The following is a 26,935-nucleotide window of genomic DNA, read 5'->3' on the forward strand; positions in this document are numbered from 1 at the left end:
ATAACCTGTTATACAATTTCAGTTCACATGGTTCCAGTTAAAGGTGAATGCAGCTGATCTCTAAACACAAGGTACTGCTTCACACAGCAGCTGGAACGTTTCATTGGTCTCTTGGTTCTGCAGCAACAAACACATCTGGTAATATTCAACAGGCATTTTATACAAAACCTAGATGTCTTCGCTCTACATTTCATCACGTCTGTTGTACAACATTTCTTTCCCACAGTTTGAGTTTGTGAACAACCGATGTGTCACCACTTCAGCTGTGCGCTACGGCTGCACTGACTCGAATTGAAGATGACATCATGGTAAAAGTATTTGTTGGCAGTGTAGGCCTACTTGCTAAACAGGGCGGATGTGATTCACTGGGCTGCACATTTCTCTGCAGCTCTTCTCTCTCGAAGTATGCCATCTCACTCGATTATTGGTAAATCATGTTTGTGCACTCTGGTGCAGAAAAAGGACTTGGATAGAGCTGATTAATGCCCATGGGTCATAACTTCTCAACGGGTGAGTTCTTTCTCTGTGTTTTTGAAATGTCCGATACAATCCCTTTGCAAAAACATGCTGTAAGCAGCATTCTTTTGATTTCACTTGTTGCATGTATCATATTTCTTATTAAGCTGTGAGTCGTGGCATTAAACTGACTGCACCATTAAGACAGTAACTGTTTCTTCATGTGATACTAGCTGTAGATAGCATGCATGTACTCTGCCACCTCCTTTATTTCTGTCTTTTGGGGGCAGATTTAATGTATTTGTCATCTGATTGCGACTAACTCACAAAACAAAAACACATTAATTGCTGTAAACATTTACTTTCCCTTATCTTCTCGTGGCTCCACAGTGACCATCATGCTCCAGATGTTGGTAATGTTGTGTTTGCTGTCAGTTGTCCTCTCCCAAACCACGTATTCCTCGGCCAAGAGAGGACGCAACATCACCGTCCACTCCTCCCAGCTGGTCTGCAGTCTGCCAGGCCCAACTGGACCTGCTGGAAACCCCGGAGCCCCAGGATCACCAGGGCCCATGGGCCCCATGGGGCCCCCAGGGAAGGATGGCCCGGACGGGAAGGATGGAGAGAGTGGAAAAAAGGGAAATGGAGGTAGACTCTCTTCTATTGTAATGCCAACCCCAATGTTCAACAGCTCAAACAACATACTTCACATTGTCTTATCAACGTGATACTTTATGTCTTTTCATAGTTTTATTGAGAATTGCTTTGAACTGATGACATGTTTTACAAGTCTGCTACAGAGACACATTCATTCTGTTTGGGCTTTAAGAGACACCAGCTGTATCACATGATTGAATCAAATTATTTTCATTATGCTCTACATCTATGACTGGTGTTCACAGCAGTTCTTTAACATCTGGATTTCTGTTATTGGAGTTTTAGAACCGTTTGTTAACAGGGCGTCAAGTGTTCGACCTCTCTGGTGACCCCAAATATAAACAACGTCACCATGAAGTACAGCCAATATTCCCATTAATAAATATGTCTCAAGACTTTTGGTTCTCAATAACAAACGTGAACTCTGTAAAAATGAAGAAGAAATTCTACAAATGTCAGTACACATTAGGATTCTGGAAAATAATTGAGGACTCTTTTGTCACTCAAACTTCTTTGAGTGACAGTTAAGTTGGAAGCCATGGATGTAATACTATACTATGAAAACATAAACCAGAAAATTCTATCAATTAATTCATTTTATTGGGAAAATTTCACATTCATAAAGCCAAGTTCTCTGAGTCTATCCATATTATGGGAAAATAAGAAATATATTCACATGATGTGTCGCCTACATTGTCTTTAAAGTTTGTGTTTATATCATTTATATTATTGTCATTTTATCATTTTTTGTTTTATTATTGTTATATAAAGCTTTATAACCATATGTCCTGATACAATGATGTGAATGTATAGTATGGAGTAGTATTGTTTTGGTAACTGTACCCCAGTTTGACACCTCAAGTTATCTTATCTATCACACATGGTAAATGATGATTATTACAAAAGAGACAGTTTTAATGTGCAGCTTCCTTTTGGGCACATAATAAACAGTGAGATACACGATCAGATTAGGGAGCTCTTTCTAGGCTCTTCACAGCTTTGTCTTGAATATGTTATTGTGCTAAACTGTAAAATTACAAGCATGCTGTCTTCATTTTGCAGGTGATCCAGGGAGGACAGGGAACCCAGGTAAGCCAGGTGTGAAGGGGCGTGAAGGTGTCATCGGCAAGGCCGGACCTCGAGGACTGAAGGGCCTACGAGGGACACCGGGGGCGGCTGCAAAACGAGGACATAAAGGAGAACTGGGTGACGTTGGCCAGCAAGGAGCTCCAGGGGGATGTAACTGTGGCAGCGCGGCCCGATCGGCCTTCTCTGTGGCGGTCACAAAGAGCTACCCTAAAGAGCGACTGCCCATCCGCTTCAGCCGCGTCCTGCTGAACGAGGGGGATCACTACAACACCAGCAGTGGGAAGTTCGTCTGTGTCTTCCCCGGGGTCTACTATTTCACATATGATATCACTCTGGCTAACAAACACCTGGCCATCGGGCTGGTCCACAACGGGCAGTACAAGATCAAGACCTTCGATGCGAACACAGGGAACCATGACGTGGCGTCTGGTTCTACTGTTCTCCACCTGCAGCAGTCGGACCAGGTCTGGCTGCAGATCTTCTACTCCGAGCAGAACGGACTCTTCTTTGACCCTTTCTGGACGGACAGCACCTTCACCGGCTTTCTCATCTACGCGGACCAGGACTATCTCAACGAGGCTGAGAGAAAAGCTAATGCTCGGGATGATGGTTAATCCTGAGATCATTTCATTGTATTTAAATATTGGTGGATTTCTTATCAAAATGTTGTGAATCCAAAATCGGACACCAGGGGGCACACGAGGAAAGAAAAGTCAACCACAGTTGGGGGGGACCCCTTTGATTGTTTAACATTGAAAAGCCCTGTGTTTTATCTGCATTATCGTTCATTTGCTGACAACATATTTTTTGGATACTTCATTATAATAATAATAATTATCATCATTCCTCTGTTTTTTATTTATCTTACATGAGCTCCAAGGTTGCCACGTTATTAGAGTGAAACGCACATACACCATTCTGCACAGTTAAAGTCAAACATCCAACAATAAGCAAGACACATATTTGAGTGGAGGAGGACTTTAAATTAGCCATCCCATCAGACAGATCAAATATTCTAATTTCTATGGATATTAATTCTAATTCTAATGTCATTGGATATTAATGATGGGTATAGAAGCATTGCATGACATGGATAACAAGTAATTAAAAGAATAAATTGAATTATATGATAATTATAATTTATAATTTCAACCTCAGCCTGTCCACAGGATTAAGTAGTATTAAGTAGTATGTATTTGGGATTACGTAATCAGATTACAAAAATTAGTAGCTCATCAACAGATTATATTTGAAAAAAATGTGCAATCAGATAATAGTTACATTGTCAAGGACTTCTTGATTACATTTTTGTGCAAACTCAAATTTGTGTGGCTGTATCCATTTATTTCACTATAAAATGCAAAAGTAATCCTAATTACAAAAAAATGTCATGTAATGTGCATTCAGTAACTCACTACATCTTAAAGTAATCTGACTCAACCCTGCCTGTCCAAAAACTGTAAAAAGAGCATTGGTCTACTTTTTCAAGGTAAACGGTGGTATTGGAATTAATTAATCAACCAATCATTTGAATTATTTATACAGGAGCTTGCTTCTAATGAAAAGTGTGTTACATATATAGATAGATAGATAGTTTATTAATCCCGGAAGGGGACATTTTTTTGCTACAGCAGCAATTATGGTACAGGTAAATAAAATAACAGAGTAAAAATATTAAATATCAAATGCACAATATATACAATAACAATAACAGAGTACAAATATTAGATATATACAATGAAATAGAATAATAATAAATCAACTAACTAAACAGTAGTACAAAGAGTGCTTATAAATAAACTAATTACTAAGTGATTAGATCAATAATAATACAAATAAAACAATAATGAAATGAAGAAAAGAAAATAATGTTCACATGTTAAAAAAAAAAAAATTAAACGGTTTTGTGAACACGTGATCGTTTGTAGTTCCGACACTGACCTCTAGACTAAAGGACTACAACTCCCAGGCGGGAGGAGGGCCCTCTTCACGTCGAACGCACGAGCCTCGAACCGCAACAGCAGCAGCTGGTGCAGCCGAGACGAACGTTACTTTGTTACAGCGAAGCTACCGGGGAGGAAAAACGGTGTAGCGAAAACCTCTCTGAAAAGTGCTCACAGTTTTGGGGGAAAAACGGCGCCACGGAACGCCTGTTGCCGGGATTCGTCGGCGGCAGCTATTTAATGAACTTGTCAGCGGATCTGAACGTTGTCGTTTGTTGTCTTTCTCAAAGTTGAGCCGAAGAGGAGTTCTCTGGTCCAGGATGTCGGACTGAGACAAAGGGGTCTGGGGGGCATTCCCGTCGGAGCGGTGAGTGGCACGTGTACGAACCACCAAAGGGGAAAAGTTTACCAGCTTACTGAAATCATCCGTGTCTGCGAGGACGTGTGTAGTTTAATCGCAGTGTGTCGTATTCGTTTTTGAGTGTTTGTTCGCTCGATGGGCATTAACTTGTGTCGCCTCGCTGTGTTTGCCCGCTGTCTCGTGGTGCCGACGCGTTTTTGAATGATAAGCAAAGTGAGAGATTTGAGAGTTATTTGTTTTGTCGGAAGCGAACAACCGTGCGCAAAGACGGCATTTAGTGAAACGCTGCCGTGGGTTCAGTGGACCTACAGCGTGGTCGAGCGGGCATTTAACTGAGCCATTTAAATACCCGAGCAGAGAAAATGGCCTATGCAGGAAAAGAGAGCTCTGTTAGCAAGGTGATCCACAACTTTATCAAAACGACCCGGTCCCTCCACGCGTTTCAATCGCCTGGTGTTAGTGCGAAAACAAACATGTGATTCAAATAATATAATGCATGTAATGTAGAGTAACTTCACGCGCTTGCAGGATAGTTTTCTCTGTACATATGAACTAGTTTTGGAGTTATTCTCGCCACTCTGAAGTGTTTTGAACTGTGTTTTTAATTGTCTCAGCAGGTACAACTTGTTTCTTGAAGTGTCCTCTGGATGGGAAAGATGGAGAGGGAGCTGCAATGGTGGAAAGGACAGCTAGCGGCCGACATCCATCAGTCGCTCCGCATCAAGGTGAGCTATTAATGAACACAGCTCTGTTTTCATGTGTTGTGTTCCTCACAGTGTGAGCTGAACCGGTGTTGATTGTGACTTTTTAACAATTGACGTTACATTGATGAACATAACGTCTCTCTATATCTTCTATTCGTCAATCAAAAGAAAATTAATCCGTAACAGTTTTTATTTATCAGATTAATTTTTTTAAAAGTACATATTTGGCTCAAAAATATTTTTTTTCAAAATAAATCAAATATCTTTGTTTTTGACTGAACACATTTTTGGAAAAAGTCACAACGTAACTTGTGATGGACATTTATTTTAGTTTTGTAGCATTTTAAGGACCAAACAATTCTTAGAATATAATCACTAGATTTGTCAATAATGAAAATCATTAGTTGCAGCGTTTTTGCAGACAATTAATTCAGGCTTCCCCCCCCTTCTATTTTCTGACCTTTTAAGGGATAAAATGATTAATTGAGAAAATTAACTGGCAACTTCATCGGTAATGATACTTATTTGCAGACTGAACCAACCTGTGTTGGTATTCCACAGCCTCATCTTAGCATGTTGTACACCTCACAATGTATTGGAAGAAAATATAATTACACGGTCCTGTTGTATATTTAAACATGATCTAAATTAGATTACATGGAGGATTTAAGGCTCATTAGGTGAAAATCGCTTAATTAACCCTCGAAGCGTGATCATATTTCTTCCCATGTGTCACTTTAATGGAGACATCTGTCACTCGACTGGCATCTTTGGGTCGGGACTCTGCTGCCAGCTTCACGTTTAGAGAGATGAATGCAGATCAGGTTTTAGATATCCGGTGCCTCATCGCACCACAGATTGTGTTCATCTGAGTGTGTGTGTGTGTGTCAGACTGGGCCCTATATACAGTATATGATTCGATCTTTTACTCGGTTTACTCATGCTGGACAGTCTGACTCAGAGTGAGACATCAATCAGACTGAGAATCTGCACGCAGAGCTGGAAACTAAACAACACACCCACTCTTGTCTCACACACTGTAATGAGGGAGAGATAGTCGCTCTAATGTTAGGTCTGATTGCCCTTTATCAGCATTTAGTATACCACAGCATATACGTGCAATGCCCTCATTTTCAATACTGCGGAGTTACGTGTGAGGAATTGAGAAATGCTTGATACTCTTAAAAGATTAGTCGATTGCTCTATTTTGGCGCCTGTAACAAACATGCTGTGTGTTTGTGTTTTAACTCAGAAGTTCTGTCAGACCATTTAAGAACAAAGATCTTTTCTAGCTTCTCAATATCTTTTGATTGTGTAACTCACGATCGGGGCTACGAACCGTTAATTCATTGTCAATTAATCTGCTCGATTTAATTGTTGGAGCTCCACTCACGATACATACAAGATGTGTCAAGATGCGTTTCATGCCTCAGTTGGAGTAAGGGCTGTGAAAACTATGAGCGTACGTTTATTTCTCATCATAACAGCAGATTGTCCTGCTACTGAACACTGAAGTAAACATGTCCTAACATTAGCTAGTTCCTGCTCCTTAAATGAGACGGTTTACTGCAGTTCTCTCATACATGACTAAGTTACTGTTATGTCTCCGGGTTGGCCTGCAACTAATTGTTTTCATTACCGATTATTTTCTAGATAAATCAACTTATGATTTGGTCAAACAAATGTAAATAAATATATAATTAATATGAACAATTATTCTCAAACACATTCCACTGATTAATTGAAAATGGACCAGATTACTTTACATTTTAATACAAATACTCAAAATGCGTGATAGGTCTCACTAGCTTGTGATGGCTGGCTGTTTTCACATGTGGGTGAGCTGAACGCAGTGGAAAGGAGTGAGTGTCAGAGCCGTGTGTTAAAAGGCCCTCACACAGTGTTCGGGTTTCCTGCGTGGCGCCTGCTCCCCCACAGCCTCATCCAGCCTTAATGACGTTTGCTGCAGCGGTAATGCCCTGATGTGGGAGATAGCTGCGCTGTGTAGCATGTGGCAAATTATCAGACATGCAAATCAGGCCGAGGCAGCTGTGGAATCCTTAATTATGGTGCGGGTCCCCCACAAAGGCACCTTCTCCACCCCACACAGACCCCCACCGGAGCCCCTCCAGACTCCGGCAGGCCCCCACCCCCCATTCTCCTGCTGCCCTTGTACCTCCAGACAGACAGATGGACCAGAGGCTGGAGCGGTGGGAGGAGAGGAGAGTTTGGGGAGGATTGGGCGGTATGGTTGGTTGTGGTGTCGGGGGTGGGTGTGTGTGGGGGGGGGGGGGGGGGGGGGGCTATATATGGTTTTGGGAGGGGGAACTCTTTATTTTTAGACTCCATTGACGTGTCAGTCGTCGTTGTCTTAGTTCAGCTCAAAATAAATAGTTAGCATTTTGCGACAGCCCTGGCAGTGTGGCTCCCTCACAGTAAACTGTATTATTTTAAGGGCTGACTGACTGTAGCGTGCGTTTCTTTTGAAATGTGAAGCTGTAAAGCCACATTGGGACTGTTTGAGCCACCCTCAAGTCAGGAATGTTTCTAAACAACATGATGGGGATGTTTTCTGTTTATCTCCTCTCATGTGAGGACCCCTCGCTGTTTGAATTTAAGAAGATTAATCTACCGATCCTAAATCTCTTATTGAATCAAAAGCCTGTGTTTTTATTCAGATTCACAGAGAGCAAAAATAAATAAATAAGCAAACAAAAACGATTTCCCATAAGCCGCTTTCAGACATAGAAAGTATGCGCTGTGAATTTGTACATCCAGTACTAAATGTTTATTGTTTGTTCTCTGAGGCAGATTGTGAAACTGGAGCCTTTTGCTCTCCTGTTCTCTGTTGCTGATTGTAAAGATACCTGAGGCTGATTGAATGCTAATGCCCCCGAGTATCTATCTTCCACTTTGAAACACATGCAGCTAATTGAACATGAATAGGAGATGTGCTAGGGGTGAAACCTAATCCTATCTACTACTCAACCTCTACTGGAAGTACCGGGCCTCCCACCCCCACAACCACACACACACACGCACGTATGACCACCCTCCATTACTCTGAGACCCCTGCAATGACCCAAATTAGCTCCTCTTCTCTGCAGCGATGGTGAATTAAATGAAATTGAAATGAGGCGGAATCATAATCAAGAATATCTGATGGTAAATGGAGTTTATTCTTTGAGTATTTTAGACACAGCAGCTCTCCTGACAGCAGTTAAACCCAGTCAGCAGGGGACATGCATGGCTCACTATTATGCATATATTTTATTTTACAACCCCCGTGTTTCTCCACTGCCCCCCCCCCCCCCCGTGTTATTTGGGTCCCCCTTCATTCCTTCTCTCTTCTCCCCCTCCAGGAGCTGAAGCTACCGGTCTACCGAGCCCACTCTCCACAGATTGGCATGCGGCGGTACTTTGCTGACTTGTTGGCCATCCTGAGCAATCGCTACCAGCTGTGTCCCACAGCGCGTCACCTGGCCGTCTACCTGCTGGACTTGTTCATGGACCACTACGACGTGGCCGTCAAGCAGCTCTACGTCATCGCCCTCTCGTGTCTGCTCCTAGCCAGTAAGTCCATTTCCATCCCTTATATCCAACCACGTAGTGTTTGGTTTGACAAGATGTAAAATTAAACAATAGATGTTCCCTCCTTCCCGTTGCTTTAATCTAGACCTCAGTGTACTACAGACGTACTTCACTAAGAATAGGTTGTGTGTTTCATCTTGAAAACAATTGTACTTTGACTTTTTCTGTGAATGCAGAAGAGCTACATTGTAACGCTTCTGTGCTAAGATCAAGGCGGTGACAGTTAATGCACACATGGCACAAGAAGAAAGACTTCCTCCAACAAGGCTAATTTGTGTTATGCTCTAGAGACCATGGGGGTATTTTCTTTTTTTCTGCCAACTCCACTTTTCAGACAGCTCTGATCTGACAATTTGCTGCAATGTCGGTTTGGAAAGAACAACACGGTTTCTATTGTGGAAGAATGAGTGCGTCATTGTTTTAGGAGGAACTGTCTGCAGAACTGCTCGTGTGTCTTTTGATCCTGGCTACACTAACATGTCTGGAGCTGCTGCTGTTACTTCAGTCCCACCCAGTCGGTTTGGGATTAACTAGTGTCACACCTGCCACGGTCAGAATGTCCTCTGGTATAAGGTGTGACCTCTTCCCCCTGTCATTGAAAACATGCGATTGGTTGCAGGTGATGTCGTACCCACAATCCTCATACAAATCTGTCTTGTCTGCAGGCTGATTCTCTAATGGCACTTTTCTCTGCGATCAGCCTCTTTTCATACTTACAGGATATTGGGTATTATTTGTTGGCAATAAGAAAAAATATATATATTTCTGCCATCACAACCATTTCTTTTGCTACCAAAGCCGTATGTATTTTATTTAATTTATTCCGCTGTGCCATGCAGCTTCGTTATCGTCCTTCACACTGTTTTTACTGGTCGACGTGTTTCGTCATAATGATGAACATGTTTAAGCTCTGTAGTTTATTTTGACGAACTACGGTAATGGGATTGGTCAACAAAAATAGAACTATCACCAGCCTTATCCTTTAAATGGCCGTCTGGCTGAAGACATACTTGGGGATTGCACTGTGCAGATTTAAAGCAATCGAGTTAAAGCTTGGGATTTAAATTCCTAAATATCTCTTCTTCCCTCGGCTGATGACTGGTTGATGTTGTTCTTTTGAAGAAGTGATGATAAATAGTAGCCAACATGTTTCTCTGCTGTAAAATGTATGTGTTTTGTGTAGAGCAGGTATATTAGTCATTGCACCCCGCTGATGCATGGGGCAGGTTGTGTGGTAGTTATTAGTGTCTCTGCGTCTGTCTTGTGATTAACAGACTGTGAGGTTTTCTGTACATTAGTGCAGCCCTTGGCATCATGGGTAATTAGACTAATGATGCCGTCAAAGTGGGAGTCTGGAATAGGGCCCGCTCACTTGGGGTGTGTGTGTGTGTGTGTGTGTGTGTGTGTGTGTGTGTGTGTGTGTGTGTGTGTGTGTGTGTGTGTGTGTGTGTGTGTGGTAGTCACACACAGGCCATCTTTGCAATCAGAGTAGTCTCTGTGGTGGGATGAATTTGAATACGACTTGAAAGAGGCTTTTATTTAAAAAGCAATCTCATGAGAATCCAAGAATAGCTTTTGAGAGTTTGCTCAATGAGTGATTCTAAATATTATCAAGCCAACCTGGACAGTGGCGCTTCTTCTATTCTCTAATAGATTAATCTGGTTTTCTATTGAATCTTTTGATTGTGGCTCTCGGTTAGTCAGGCTCTCTGCTCTCCTGCCTCTGACTCCTTCGGGACTCTAGGGAGTCGCAGCCATGATTGATGAAGGCTTGAAAGGGTGTTTGATTCAAAGTTGTCTTGGGTTTTTATGTGTCCTGAGGTGCTTTGGAATCTGGCCTACTTATTGAACGGCCTCCCCAGGTCCCACCGCCGGCCTTTGACAGGCACATACATTGTCTTTCTTTAAAATGTTCTGGCTTCCGCGCTCTGTTAATTAATCGCTACCTCTTTTGTGCCTCTCAGCAGTCGATGCTTAATCCTGTTACTCTATTGTGTGTGTGTGTTGTGGATGCATGTGTTTGTTCATGGATGAGCTCTTCTTCTTCAGATTGTGGTCAGTATTTTAGTTTTATTGACTGTTGGGAGCTCATTTAGAGACCATACCTCATTCCAGAGAATCCAATTACTGCAAGAAGCCAAAATCCTGGGGAATGTAATGTGAATTTTACTATTTGAATGCGCTGCTAATTTCCATAAAAAATCAGCCCCCATCCCCAAACTTAACTTTCTATTGTGTTACATTCCATGAAGTCCTGCAGTGATCAGTCTTCTTGGCAGATCTCGGTCCCTGAAGTCAGAGCTCTGCATATTGCGTCTATTTGTTATGTTAAATGACATCATGGACGTGTCTCTAGTATACGTCGTCACAATGTTTTACTCTTTCTTTATATATTTAGTTTAAGTTTGTTGTTTGGCTCATGATTATAATCAGCGGGTGTTTTTTCTGCACCAAGTTATTGTTGAAACTGGATTTAATGTATTGTGAACCCGATTCAGTGAAGGGTCTCTTAACAACAACAAAAAAAGAGCATCCTGTGTCGCACAAGAAGCTCAGTCATATTGACTACACAGTGCACTTAAGATGGGCCTCGGAGCCCGAGGGTGGGGAGGAACTGTGTGCTGAGGGGCACCTGCCATATGCTCTCTGAGTCAGGCCTCAAACAAAAGCTCGTCAATGCGAGCAGGACAGCCAGCCAGGCAGCCAGCCAGACCCTTTCCAGAGAGGGGGAGGGGAGCCGAGGCTGCTGGGTCCAGGTTGTTGTGTTTGCCGGCTTGTGTGTGTGTGTGTGTGTGTGTGTGTGTGTGTGTGTGTGGTAGAGATTTGCTGTAAGCTAGCATTGCTAAATGAGGAAATAGTCGCTGTGGGAATCTATGATATTTTTTTTTTTGTTGAAATCATCTAATTACGATTCACATTACATTTTAATCCATTAGAGCGTTTCCCATTGCAAAGGCAGTGCTTTACTGCCACATAACCATTTAAGCGACTGGGCTCCGCTGGTGTCCTTTTACCTTTTGGCTGCTGGCTCCGTTTCCTCTTCGTTCGCTCACCTTGTCGGGGACAGGCAGAGCGAGCGAGGCCTGGGACGGGGCGGCCTGTAAAAGCAGCCCCACATCCCTGGGGGGGGGGGGGGGGGGGTGGGGGTTGGGAAACGAGTGGAGCGCTACTTCAAAGGCAGGTCGGCTGCTGATGTTAAACAGGGTGGAGAGGGAGGGAGAGGTGCTTGCCGGCAAAATGGGACATGTTAGAACTGAACCACCCAGCAGGGTGCCCTGAAATGTAGATTAATAGGGAAACCCACTCCCCCCTTTATCCCCCCTCACAGGTTTGACAATAATCCTGATTGAACTATTGTCATGCGGGGCTATCGTAATTAAAGAAATCATGTCATGGTGTTCAGATGGGTTTGGAAAAGTAAATATTTATCACCATCGGATGCTACCAGCTCACCTTTGTGTTCATAGGAGTTCTCGCGTGCAATTGTAATCCACATGTTATAATTAAGTCATATTCCATGTTTTGTTATGTAGGCTAATGCCTGAGGCTCTGTTTGCCCACACTCCCCCTGTGTCAGCCCTCATCACCCATACGGCATACCCCCCCAAAACACGCCACACATACTCGCACACATAAACACACGGGGCTGGGTTTTAAGATTCTCCTTGGTCACCCAGGCATTAGCATCAGGGGTCAGGGGTCGGCCCTGGTCTACATTGTGAGAGCTGCCGGGGCCAGGGGTGGCAACATGGAGATCCTGTGATGGAGCTGTGACCAATTTCACACTCCCAGTGAAAGATGAACCAGCAAATAAAAGGAGTTTAAACGGCAGAGGAAATTCCTCCATGGCTGTCGAGTCGAGCAGAAAAAGAAGTAGAGAATATAGAAGAAAAGGAAGATTCCCGTAAGTGTTTTTTCCCCCGCTTTAAGGCCCATTGTGTAGCATTTAAGGGATCTGATTTCATTAGTGTATAATCACCTTAAACTAAGAATTGTTGAGTTTTCGTCAGCTTGATGAGCCCTTTTTATATCTACATATGAAGCGGGTTCTTTTCACTTAATCCGCCATGTTGCACTGGCTCTTGAGAGGGGCTTTTGTGATTTTATGTTACTTGAGGGCCACCATAGTTCTCCAACACGCTTCATAAGGGAGGGTGAGCAGTGTTCAGTTGGATGGAATCAGGAGACGCACAAGCTGCTCCTTTAACTCTTTATTTGATAGTGTCAACATTAAAATGTTAACTGTAGGTAACTTACAAAACATAATTTGAAAAATACATCACATTGGATTAATTTGTATCCGATTTATACATTTTTCGATTCATTTTTCTTCCAGTTGTGCATTTTGTAGTCTCAACATATGCCAGTTTTTCCATTAAGAACATTTCCCCAATAACTGAGCCGCTGGTCCTGTGTTTCGTGGTGCTAATCAAAACTGTGTGAAAGTATAAACTGTTTCTTTAAGCGTAACTTAACTATTTTGAGGTTAATGGACTAGAATGACATGATGTCTCCAAAAAGAAGAACAGAAACGGAGGTCTTTGTCTCTGTGCGAGGATACAGCTCTCAGGTTTATAACAGCCCCCATCACTCTAAACCCCTCCCAGCCCCCCCCCCCCTCACCCTCTTACCCCAAACGGCACACCTGGGAGGAGGCCCTGAATCCTCACCTCACCCTAACCCCCGACCTCTAACTTCACCCTGTTTACTTGGCCTTTTTTCTCATCATCACCACCATCACTTGTGGGTGCCATGAGAAAAGATAGGTGCCCTGAAGGTGCAGTGTATGGAAGGGTAGTTGTTGGCTGTTTTTGCCTTTTCTTCTTCAGTGTCTCGCAGAGTTAAGATAAAATCATTTAGTTGCCTGCATTCCAGGTAGGCTGAACTCAAGAGAGGAATGCACCGTCGCTCTCAGCCCACATTCACATCAGTAAAACGGGACACGGGGCTGCATTGGTGGTGTTGCTACAAGGTGTCCAGTTTATCAAACACTGATGTGTTTTGAGGTGGCATTGTACAACTTGTGAGGCAAATAAAATAACACATTACGACAAGGTATTCAAATTGGTATGTACACTATCATGTTTTTGATGGACTAGTGCCGTATGCTGGTGGAATGGGCCGGAACTTAAACACTTTACCTTTTTTTGAGAATCAACCAAATATGTCTAACATGACGTATTAAAGACTATCGATTAAAATAATTCAATTCTTTGACAGATTGTTGATCTCATGTATCAGATTTTCCCTGATCTAAATATTAACCCTGCAACTAGGCAAATATCTTGGATGTCTGTTTGCAGTGAGACATTAAACAACAATTAATTAATGAATGTGGCATGTATGGGGGGGGGGGGGGGTCCTGTAGAACACGTCTCTCTTAAAGGCAGCAGACTTTTTTGATAATTAATTTACTACCTTATATAACCGTTAGTTGCAGCCCTGTGTAGCATGTTTATCTAGCGTTGGGTTGTGCTGCAGATAAAGTGGAACCAGTCAACTTGTTTTTCTGCTGGCGCGCTCGCTTGCTGCACCCCTGCTGTGCTAACTCATTGACATGAATGAGAACACTGTTTTGTCATACAGGCTATGATGCACACAGGAGTCAAACCGGTTTGTGGCTCTAATCATACTGTACTTTTGTAGCTCCCTCTGAAGTTGCTGCTCCTTACCAAAGCGTTTGGGCATCCCGTGTGTCTCTCATGTGCCGGTTCACCCACAGCAGTAAACCAGAGGAGTAATCAAAGGGCACAATGAGGAGGTTGACTTGCGCTGTGACTCTCTTTAAGATCAAAGAGGCTGGGGTTGTGTGGAGATTGGGGGCATTGATGGCTTTTTATGGCAGCGTCTGTGTGGACATAGCAGTCTAGCAGCAGACAGAGCCCCGATCCAGAGGATGTGAGGGTAAGAGAACGGGGCAAGTGTGGACGGGGCTGTGTAATCAGCCCTGTGTCATAGTGCTTCCTGTTCTGGTGGAGAGATCCCATTATTGCCTCTCTGCTAATTACCCCTCTGGCTTCGTTGGGCTGCAGATTCCCCACACCCCTCCCCTAATAGTCTCTCACCCGTTACCTCTCTGTTCCTCTCTCCTGCCTTGCTTAATGGTGGGTCACTACATCCGTGGTAACACTCGCACTTGGTAGGAAGACGCCCCACCTACTGAGGCGTGGGCACAGAGTAGTAAATGTCTTTATGAAAGGCACCACAGACAATTGTGGCTTGGAGTATCCAATGCATTCGCTTTTAACTACAGCTAGGAAACAAGTCCTATTTTGAATGTTTAGTTGCCATGATTTCAGCTTAGCGGCCAAGATTTACCCCCAACAGCAGGGTTGTTGTAGTTCCCAACTGGATGCATATTTTCACAAAGCAAATACATAATTTTATAATCCGACTCAGTGGATATAATGCCAACTAATTCTGCAACCGCAACTAAGTGGCACTTACTCAGCAGGCAGCAGTGTGTGATTGTTTGTGTGTTCATATGAATTGTGATGGCCCTACTTTGCTGCTGTGTTTTTGTAATCAGATTTATACACCGTGAGTAGTAATTATTTGCTTCTTGAGGCACTTTGACTCATGCGTCCAACCTTTCCACAAATGACTCCGGGTAGAATCTGGACAAATCATTGAGTTGAAGCAGTCGGGCCAATGTATTGATCGATACCAGCTTATTGCAGATAAATCAGTATCGGCGTATGAATTGTCTGATAAATAACTAGAAGTAGCCACACAGAAATAACAAAGATATGTTTCAGGTCATTTACTTTTGTCAAATCAGGGTTTATCCAAAAATCTGTAAAATACATATCAGTAAAATAATGGAGCTTCATCAAAGGTAACACTTTACTGCACGTCCCTCTAATTAACATTTTAAACCGTAAATATACATTAAAGAAATGGTTTATAAAGCACTACGATGTAGGTTTAAGTAGATATGAGAACATTTTAATGTGTTAATTGTTGTACGGTATTTGACAGCAACTATAGCTTCTCCTAGGCTATTTTATATAAATTGAAATATATTAATTGATTATCTGGTTAGATACTGGTATGCCTGAAGGAGGACTTATGGTTAAATACACACGTATGTGTTCTATTATCTGCTTAATAAACTATTTATTAAATGTTTATGTACTGATGCTAAATGCTAAATGGGGGTACTTAAAGTGTTGCCTGGTCAAAAATGATTGTCTCGTGTTTCATCTAAAAACAAAACACACATCTGTCTGAATATCATTATTGTGTTCTCAAATATTGATATCAGCCTAAAACATCCAGTAAGGTCCGAGCTATAATTTTCAGTTTCACTATAAATCTACGAGTCCCCACGTCGTCCTTCTTAAAGCCGTGTGTCGCTAAGCCACCGGCTTTAGAGGAAGGCCTGTATCAGAGTAACCTGACACCTCCTCGCCCTCATTCCTTAAATTTGAGCAGAGGAGGCCTGTTGGATCCTCGGATTAAAGGCAGAGTCACCCCTCTCCATTGGTCACACAGACCCCCGAGGCCTCAGTGCTGTTGCCATGGAAAGGAGGATGTCTTGGGATGGGGAGGGGGCTCGCTGTAATGTCTGCGACAGGGAGCGAGTGAGAGGCACAGAAATATCAGGGTATCGAGCCGACGGTGTTTGTTCATAGAAAGTATTTGTATAATCCACAGTCTCTGCAAGCCTATAGAGATGTTTCCCTGTGAGTGTAATAGCTTAGCTTTATAGCCAGATGTTCAGTAATAGTCAGCTTAATTGCTAATGCTTTGCAGGCACTTGTTAGGTTTTGTGGAAGCTGGAGTATAAGGCTCTTTATGGCTGACCATAAACATGCTCCATGTGGCTACAGAGGATCATTGTAATACTGAAAGGAAGCAAAGATCTCTCATCTTCACCCCACTAGATGTCTGGTTCTGACTTTGGCTCTGAATAAGACACCATTTTCTGTTGAAAGGTTCTTTGGTCTTTTTATTTCAAGCTAGTTCAAGTATTTAACATACAATGACTCATGAAAGAGATTAAGTTCGAAGAATGATTTCCTTTTGGATTGTTGGATTGTTTTTTCTCTGCAAAAAATACATTTTCATGAGTATGTGTAGCCTGTGTTTCAGAGGTGACATATTTAGTCAAACTGTGTTTCTTGCACAACACACTGTTGTTAGGTGACCTCACTGCATCTCTGCCTTTTTTGTTTCCAGGTAAATTTGAGGAAAAGGAGGACCGGGTCCCCAAACTGGAGCAGCTGAACTCTCTGGGCTTTATGTGCAGCCTGAACCTGGTTCTCAACAAGAAGGATCTGATCAAAATGGAGCTCCTGCTGCTCGAGACATTTGGCTGGAATCTGTGCATGCCCACACCAGCCCACTTTATTGACTACTACCTCCATGCCTCGGTGCAGGAGGGCGACCTATACAACGGCTGGCCCCTCTCGTCCCTCTCAAAGACCAAGGCTTTCATGGACAAATACACTCACTACTTTCTGGAAGTCTCACTCCAAGGTGGGTTATGAGGAAGAACGTGAACTGGACGTTGCTTGTTCCAGAGCAGTTGGAACATGAATTTATCAGCTTGTGGGGAAAGTTTGTTTGAATATTTAATGAGATCCTTGTCTTTGGGTTCCTCTAGACCACGCCTTCCTGAGTTTCCGACCGTCCCAGGTTGCTGCCGCGTGTGTGGCAGCATCTCGTATTTGCCTTCAGATTTCTCCTAGCTGGACGACCGCTCTGCATCTGCTTACGGGCTACACCTGGGACCACCTCACCCAGTGCATTGAGCTCATGCTGCTGTAAGACACACGCACACACACACACACACACACACACACACACACACACACACACACACACACACACACACACACACACACACACACACACACACACACAGGTAGAGGAAAAAAGGTCTTAACAGAAAGCGAGGCTGGAACACTCTCAAAGTGTAGTGGGCTGCTCAAGGTAGATGACATTGAGGCCCTTTTCGCTCTATATTTTGTGTTGCCATGGTTTTGGATTATATGACGCCTGTTGCTTCAACCAGAAGAAGCTTTTACTGTTGTGTGTGTGTGTGTGTCATCTGACAAAGCCCGTCTATCTCATAATCCGAGGAGCTGATGCTGTGTAACTTAACCTCTGTAATTCAGTTTTACGTTTCTTGGTCAGCGGCTGCGTGTTTATTTTAGTGCATCTGTGTAAATGTAACTGTTTACATAGTTCACACTAATTCTGGGGGAATAAAAAGGGAATTTATTTGAGCAGCCATTTTTTCTCAGGTACGCACACACTTTCCACTTACCCTGCAATGCAAGGATCATTTTAGCTCATATATGCATATGTGTTGATTCATTTCCCATCTTTTTTTGACCTTTCCTCTCCACAGTGCTCATGACAATGACGTTAAGGAGGCCAACAAGACCAAATCCACTCCTCCTCACCGGCCCTCCTCTCTGCAGTCCCAGCCCCAGACTTCTCACCTCTCTCCAATGTCAGTCATCCAGAGACCAGCCTCCTCGTCCTCCACCTCCTCCACACCACAGCTGCTCTTTCAGCCAGACGGCTTCCCGCACCTTTCCCAGCATTCCCCGTCCCTGTCCCATCTGCAGGCGCTAGCGGACTCCCAGGCTTTGGGGCCTGTGGTGAACATGTCTCAGGACTTTCTTCAGAGCCACAGGATGGGTCTCCTAACCGGGTCTGCATCCATGACTCCTGTGGGTGGGTTCCCCTCCTACCCAAGCTTGACCTCCGGCCTCCAGCCGGGGGCTCGCGCGCTGCCGCTCCAGGGCCCCATTTCTGTGCAGATGGCGCTCGCCGGAGAGCCGCGCCACTGTCTGAGCATGGCCTACAGCGGGGGGTACCTGGGGGCTCACCACACGTTCACAGCGGGCTGCTTCGACAGGTGACGCCAGGAGACGGAGAGGGAACACAAACCCCTGCGGGAGTGCACTGCTATGCTTCCGACTCAATTCCCTACCCCGAATTATCCTTTCACAGACCTCCTCTCTCTCTCCGTCAGCTCCGCAACACCTTCAGCTTGTCCCGCTCCCTCGTCCCTCACACAGAGACGCCTCAAACGCAAGCAGAGGTCCAAAGGCAAGACGGACCCGGTGGAAGTGATCACACTGACGTGACAAACGTTCCACCACCTTGAAATACTGCGGCGTTGCAAAAAAAAAAAATGCTATTGCGATGTCCTGAACTGGTTTTATAGATCTGAGTTATGAGACTGTCATCACTGTGAATGAGATGAAAGCAGCAGTGTGATCTAACACCCACCTCATTCAGTGCCTGTTCTCAGTCATGTGATAACTGAGCCAATTTTAGAAGTGCACAGAACGCAAAGTATCTGTGATGAAGATATCTTGCTGCTTGACATGATTTTTTTTTTTTTTTTTTTAAACTGTCTAATCCCAAAAATGTAACACATTTTAGAGAGGAAAGAATTGGCTGGTGTTTTTTTTTTTTTTTTCTTGCGCCACCATTTGAGAGAGAAGAAGAAGAAGAAATAAAGGCTTGTTGCTGAGTCAGTGAACATTGATCTAACTCATGTCGTCTCGGTTGGAGCTGAAGGGCCGCTCTGGGAATTCCTCACCACATAAGCCCTCAGAAGGGACGAAGAATTCATTACTTTGAGCACAGCAGGTAAAGTCCGCAGCTGTTTTTTTTTTTTTTCCCTGTCCTCGTCATCTCTTCTCTTCCATCTCCAAAGTCGAGCCTTGTAGCAGAGCCGGTGAAAATGTGTCACTCTGGCAGCTGCAGGCTTTGTCCTCCTAAAGTTTTAATTTCAGTGTCTCCGGCACCACTCAAAGAATTTACCACAAACTGGACCAGCATGGTGAAGGAGACGTGGATGTTGTTAGTGTATTGTACATATAAATTGCTGCTGCCTTCTTATAAACTGTTGGTTCTGTGTCTGTTAATGACTACAATGTTTACATGAACCACTAAGTATCAGGGACTTGAACAAGATTACTTGAATATGATGCCATTGAAACATGCCATAGCTTTTATTTATGACTCATTTATTCTTTTCCATTTGACTTTTGTTTGATATAGTGTAGCTTTTTATACCAACTTAGAAACGCACCATTGATTAATTATAGTTTTCTTTGTACCCGTCTATAGAAACTGTTTATTCAGGCTCAGGTTTCTTGGCTGTACACCAGCAGCCTTCCCATTATTCTGTGCTATTATGCTTTAATGTGGATGCTATTGCAGCATCTGTGGGGGCTGGAGTATTCCCCTTCTTCATCACTGGACTATACGGACGAGTCGGTAACTGAAGGCATGAAACCGCCTGTTTGCGTCGTAGTGGAACAGCCTCGTCGTCACAGGTTTCACACATCTGTGGGCAGTCGACGGTAATTACTTCCCAGATTTCTAAAGCTGCAATCCCCAATCTTCCACTTCCTGTTAACGTATAAACGCATCCAGATTCCCAGTGTTCGGTCACAAGGGTTGCCCACTGGTTACCATGGTGGTACCTTGAATAACCGTGGACCACAAGTTCTGGGCTTTTGTTGACTGAATTAAGGAGGAAACTAATTATTTTCAGTACTGATTAATCTGTCCAGTACTTTCCCGGATTAATCGTTTTGTCTCAAAAAGAGGAAATCGTCTAAAATGCCAGTTCTAGTTCCCAAAGCTTAATGTGATACATTCAAAACGATTGTTTTATTTGAACAGCGCTCCAAAAATAGTTGGTTCACGATCACTTATGATGGGAAAAAAGCATCACATTCTCATATTTAATTCGTGGCATTTTTTAACCAAATTGATCGCTTTTCTGTCGATCGTCTAATCAAATCGTCTACTAATCCTTGCAGCTCTACTGTGGACCCCACATTCTGGACAGAGTTCTAACTTCTTTTTTTTTCTCTGGACATTGGACATCGTACCATGTCATGCCTTGTCCTAAACGGTTATGAACATTAAATTCATAGAAGGCTGTGCTTTTCTCAGATGACACTACATGAAGCCTTCTGAAACTACAACACTATTATAATCACGACCCATCAACCCGTCTACAGCTACACATCGGTTTGTTTTCCCTCCACTGAAAAGGACGTGATTAGCTTTCCTTCCAGTGATGAGGACGAAGATGCTTTGCCTTTGTTTTAACTTTTTGTGTACAGTTTTGTTCTATTTTTTACATTCCTTTTCAGTGTGTTTTAGTTAACAGCTTTTTGTGATTCTCCTGATGAATGCCGTTGGTGTGAACTAGATTCTTGTTTAGAGTTCAACTTGCTCTTTTCCTCATAATTCATGAGCAACTTCTCACTGAGGTGTCAACAGTGCAATATGTTTCTGTTTAAACTGACCACAGCCATCACTGTCTCGTGTACACCACTGGTTCATCTTTTGTAACTTATTTTTTCATAATTGTGTGATTTGACTTGCTGTAGCTTGATCTCCAGAGGGCAGTGGGCTCTGAACACAATTAATATGTTGCATATTGCAGCCACCTTCCTTTGAGTGATAGATATTACTGAATGCTTTCGTCTTTTAGCTCGAGAAGATGCATTTTTCCCTCCAGTGAAAGGTGCTGATGTTCACGCGCACCAAACAACACTTGTCTGATGTGATAGTAAAGAAACCACAAACTTCCAATTTATATTTTTGTATTATTTTGTACCAATTTGTAGTCTTGGTTTATGTGACACCGAATGATGGAAGGAATTCGTTAATCATAATGTGCCACGGAAAAATAAACACAAGTGAACTGAGTCTGTGAGGGGTGTGTTTCTTCCGAGGAAGCGTTTCCAAAGTGCCTGCAGCTTTTAGGGAAATGACGGTTTCCGCTGCATTGCTCCAATTGGTTCATAGGGAAGACAATGCAGCAGCTCCAGTGATAAGCCCTGCAGGCTTTACACACGATCCTCCAGCTGTGACCGCATGCTGTCAATGCAACACATTATTCGTTTAAATAATGTCTCAATAAACCACACTGAAGCAGTGTTGAACTGTAACCGAGTACATTTACTCAACAAAAAACAACTTAAATGTTGCCTTTTTCTTCTTGTTACATGTTCCCCGCTACGTTTCAGAGAGAATGTTAAACTCGTCACGCGCCGACATTTGCCTGCCAGCTGTTAGTGTTGTTACTTTTTCGGATTCAATTTGATATACAAATCAAAATGTGATGCATTTCTCAAGATTAAACTGTTTATAAAGTTGTTAAACTTCACCTGAACCAGCAACAAAAATATAATGAGCGAATGAATGCATAAATATATAAAAATGGGAGTACTTAAAATGTATGTACTCTTTAAGTATATTTTTCTTATAACTGTTTTTACTAAAGTTTTGAATGCAGGACATGTTCTTGTACTGAAGTATTATCGTGTGGAATTGCAACTTTTACTGAACTCAAAGATGTTAATACTTCGTCCACCACTGACTAAAGCACTTTGTATTTGAGATCAAAACAAATAATGTAATCCCTCATTCCCTCACTCGTGGGAACCATGGGTGGAATAGTATATCCATGAGCAGCACTGCTTTTCCAACAGCAGACAAAGTTATTATTCAACATTTGAGAAACGAGTTCAGTGTCTCTTCTGCCTCTTAACTCCGCCTCCACAGCTCTGTCAGAGCTTTCTATGTTTTGAGGCATTTTGATATATAGAAATCCATTCAGTGCTGGGTCTCTGTCTCACACACGAGACATTATGCTCCAATATAATGCTTGCAAGTTGACCGTGTCCCTTGTGTAGGACTGCCCAGTGGGCTGGGGACATGTTTGAGCCTCAGCTCTGTTCTCTTAAACACAGCATACTATAGTTTTCCGAGTTGTTTCTTGTTTTTTTTCCCCTAAGTCACAAATCTGGAATGTAACAGTGTCCAAATGCTTCATCACATCAGCTCACAGATCTTTAATTAGCATTAAGTTGATTTTTTTTAAAGTACAATGTTCCTCCACATAAGCCTGATCAAAACATAATTAACTTGGCATAGAGATTGAAGAGTAATCATCAGTATTAGGCACACTGTTTCCATGATTTGTGTATTTTTAACAATGTCTGGTAAGACGTGTGCTGCTGTTGAGATCTCTCATGTTAAGTGGCCCATCTGTAAGGAGAGGCGGAGACAAGGGGGCTGTCAGTTTGATAATGGAGCATTCTCACAGTCTCCTGTAAGCTTTCGGGGGGGCTGAAGAAGCTGCTGGCTCCCTCTTATGTGTCCTCCAGGAAGAATTTGTAAATGGCGTCGGTTGGGGGTGCAGCGAGGGCCGCCCACCTTTTGTATGTGGTTGAGGTCTTCGTACATTTGCTTTAAACTTACAATTTAACATTTAATCAGCAGGGGTGCTTATATGGTGCACATTCCTAAATTCATCTGATTTTAATCGAATGACCACACAGCAAACCTGGGACCTGAAGTATTCTGGCCTAGAACAAGTGTTCATGATGCACAAAGAGTCAGCCGAGGGGGGCCGGCAGCTCATTTTTGACCCGAGGCCGTCTTGCAGGTTTATCCGACCTCGCTTTAACATATTTTCTTACATCTGCTTAATGAAATGTTTCTGTGACGCTTCATTAAACTGTAAACTTTACATGCTAGAGTAAATCTTAACCCATCTTGTACTCACCAGGTAAACCTCTGTGAAGGTAGTAGCAATGTATGCAATACTCCCTGTGCACTGAAATTATTGTGATCAAAATGAATGTCTATTTCGTGTTGCTATAAAGAGAGTATTATTAAGCAAAGATATACTTCAAGTATCAGCAATAAAAACTACATTTACTCGGAGTCCATGCCGAAAAAAGCCATCATACTATTTAAGGGATCATTTGTTTTAAGTGGTTTTAAAATTCTTGCTATTTGTTTAGGTGATGTTTCTTTTATGCTCGGTTAAATTAAACATTATTTTCCTTTATTCGTCCACTCTGCGATTCAGTGATTCAAAAATAAGAAAGAGTAAAAAGAGGCCACTGAATTTCAGTTTAGAAAATGTCCAGTCTGTATAATTAAAATTCTGTTTTATTCCTCAAAAGAACTTGTGAGAAAAATGCTCCTTCCATTCAATGTGTGATGTCACACTCGGCTCTGTAACAGGATCCTTGTGATATGATACCATAAGAAGGTTTGTTGCCATACAAAAGCTGCAAAGCCACAGGTTCTTTGATGAGCAAGTCCTCCATTTTCACTTTTTCATGGTGATATGCAGCATGTCAAATGTCCAAGACTATCTGTTACTGAGGGAGCAACGTATGACTGTTTTTTCACACAACATACGTTGATAAAGGGAGACTTGTTGTCCTTTATTTGGCCACTGTGCAACAGCATTTCTTCACTAAAAGAAGCAAACTCACTACTAAACAAGCAGGTTTGTATCCCAAAATTCTGTTAGAACAGAGGAATAAGTGATTACTATTGGCACAAGTCAAAATGAATGAGGGCTTTCCAAATGTGAATGTACTCCAGCTATTTATTTTATAACATTTTATAATCCCTTTTGCAAAAAAGTAGAAACCCATTCTCTCTTAATCTTAATGCATTGCAGTACTTCGGAGGAGCGAACTGCCTCTCCTGTTTTATTGAGGAATGAGGGCACCACTCAGTGGAGACAATGGAAAAGTGCAGCTCCTCACCAGGAACAGTGTCAATGTCAAACATGCTCAACCAGCAGTAATATGCGGACAGAGCTGATTGTAACACTTCTCATTCATGTCAGCATCAGCAGCTGTACAGTCAACGCAACAGATGGTCTCGTTGAGGATAAACCTGTTGTCCAGGTGAAGTATTCTGCAGCTCAGATGACAAGAGTGTTTATTTATACCAATTTATTTCCAACTATCAATATTTTAGGAATGGAAGTTTTCTGAACTGACATCATGTCCGTGAAACCAAGGTGTCCTCTGGATTTCGGCAATTTTGGGAAACCCTGACGTAGACCCCAAACAGTAGTTTGATGTTTTTCATTGCATCATTTTGCATCTCCACTTTCAAATAATAGAAAAAGAAAATAAGGCTATTATTAAAGCTTTAATCAAAATGTGTACATGAGTGTGGTCTCTCAGACGATCACATGTTAGCTTGATCATCAGAATGAATTTCCATTTCATTTGACTTTAAAATGTTCATCATGTCATTTCTTTATTACTATTCTAATCGCTGAAAACAATTGCAGATGTGGCGATTCAGGTCTGGAACCAAGCTGTGTGTACGTTGTATTTAAAATCAAACGCCCTCAAATATATATAAATACAACATACTGCAACCCAACACAACAAATGTGTTGGCACTTCAAAGATGAATTCACAAAGAGTGAGCTTGTCCTTTCAGACTTTAGCGTTTTATTGCAATAATTAAGTTTCACATTTGCAAATGTGGATCTCCCACCTCGCTGGACCGGGGAGTTCAAGTAAAGATACTTATGCATATTTTCACTCTCGGCTGGTGTCCTCAAACACACGTGTATTATCTGTAGATTCATGATCTCATGTCTGTTACTGAATAGTTGAAGGCCTAAATGTATGACTTTGCTTCTGGCAACATTGACAGGGAGGCTGAAGACAAGCTCTTAGGCAGATAGCCTTAAATAAGACAGTATGACACAATCAAAATGAATAGGTTTTAACCTGCCAATGCAATCAATACTCCAAAAACACTTATCTGACACCCATGTCTCAATTAACTCGGTCGCAATCATTTTTCTAGCATTGAATTGGTTTGCATAGGTGTTTGTGAAATTGTGTTTATAACACCAGACACCTCCCGAGGGACAGTTCACATTAATCAAATATCTATTAAAATAAATTCTACCACCTGAGCCGAGCTGAGGCCCGGCCTTGCTCAGCTCCTGAGCATGCAGCGTTTCATTCGGACTGATATTCACAGCAGATGTTTGGTTTGATTTAGTTTGTTTGCATGTGAAAGAACCAGATAAACCAACAACAGGAAGGAGTAGAACAAGATAAAGTAAAGTATGATGAGAGCAGATACCTAACAAACTAAAGAAAAGGAGCGTCCTTTGAGTTCAAGTGACGATAGAATACAATAAAGAAAGAGAAAACAAGTCTAACCACTCATGTTAAATGTTTTACTATATTAGAGATGTTTCAATGTTGTTTTTGTTCAGCTGCCGTTTGATCTTAGTTGTCTTCATTTTTAAACAACTGTCACTTTGGATGGAGGTAAACTCAAGATTCAGTTCCCGAAATATGTTTACACTGCTGAGGTGGTTGCTGACAAGCTTGTTGAGGTTTGAACTTTAAACTGGTGAAATGGTGAAAATGTGTGTGTGTCAGAGATGTGACAGCTTTTTGATAAGTCTTGACGTTTTCTTCTCACTTTTTTCAGGCAGCACCATTTACTAACAAGACGGTTAGTAAGAAGACACAATGAACTGTTTCGCTTAATGACACCTGAAAAGGCTGAATTAAATGTCCAATAATAAATCATTCCATTTAAGTATTCAACATTCATCTAATTGCGTCTTATTTTTGTGTCTAATTGTCGTTTGATGGACCAGTTGGAAATGACTACAGTGTGTAAACAGGTGGCTGTTGTGTCTGTACATTCATTTGCTTGAGATTTAATCAGCAGTCTCTGGTACGCAATGTGGAAACCTTTGATAAGACGTTGTTTCCAGTTACACACTTTTACAGAGTCTTGCTCATAGCCACTAGTGGCCATGCTGCTTCCAACCCGCCCAAAATAGTTCAAACCAACTCTGATCACTGGCGACATGGTTTGAACCGTGTGCTCTTCAGGGCTACAAATAAAGGAAATAGTGATGCATAATGGTGTATCGTATTAATGGCAATAGAATCATATTTACTTATGTATTGTAAATACTTAAAGGTTCAAATCATGGAATGGACAGTCTGCATGTTTAAAAGGTTTTTTTTCACGTCAGTTTGACTTCAACTTGTTTTTAATTTAGAGTTTTTAATGCCACTTCTTTTCCTCTTTTAAGCTCTTGTTGCCACATCACAACTTTACAGTTACAGTTTCTGCACACATGCTGTGGGTCAAAAGCCACAAACCATGAAAGGACGTCTCTGCTGACTAACATTTACACCATTTACATACTGGCCAGATATATCTGCTTGTTTATTCAAAGTAACTAAAAGAGGGAATATAAAAGAAAAATCCTGTGAAGTATAAGTATAGACAACTGTATTCCTGCTCGTTATGTGAGGATGACG

The 26,935-nt window shown here is 42.3% G+C and overlaps 2 protein-coding genes across 2 annotated transcripts; both read left to right on the forward strand.

The window, feature by feature from the left end:
* The first annotated feature begins 132 nt into the window (after positions 1–132).
* c1qtnf2 (C1q and TNF related 2) lies at positions 133–3,429 on the forward strand. Its single transcript, XM_079168041.1, has 3 exons — positions 133–510; positions 847–1,104; positions 2,176–3,429. Exons 1-3 carry the CDS (start codon positions 483–485, stop codon positions 2,814–2,816), a joined length of 927 nt encoding a protein of 308 aa, XP_079024167.1. The 5' UTR covers positions 133–482; the 3' UTR covers positions 2,817–3,429.
* Positions 3,430–5,153: 1,724 nt separating this feature from the next.
* Positions 5,154–18,682, forward strand: ccnjl (cyclin J-like; the record flags this gene model as incomplete). Its single annotated transcript, XM_079167638.1, has 5 exons — positions 5,154–5,231; positions 8,573–8,783; positions 16,986–17,285; positions 17,413–17,572; positions 18,163–18,682. The coding sequence occupies 5 exons, from the start codon at positions 5,154–5,156 to the stop codon at positions 18,680–18,682; spliced, it is 1,269 nt and encodes a 422-aa protein (XP_079023764.1).
* Between the last annotated feature and the right edge of the window lie 8,253 nt (positions 18,683–26,935).

The sequence above is a fragment of the Pholis gunnellus genome (assembly GCF_910591455.1).
Source record: "Pholis gunnellus genome assembly, chromosome: 10".
Classification (NCBI taxonomy): domain Eukaryota; kingdom Metazoa; phylum Chordata; class Actinopteri; order Perciformes; family Pholidae; genus Pholis; species Pholis gunnellus.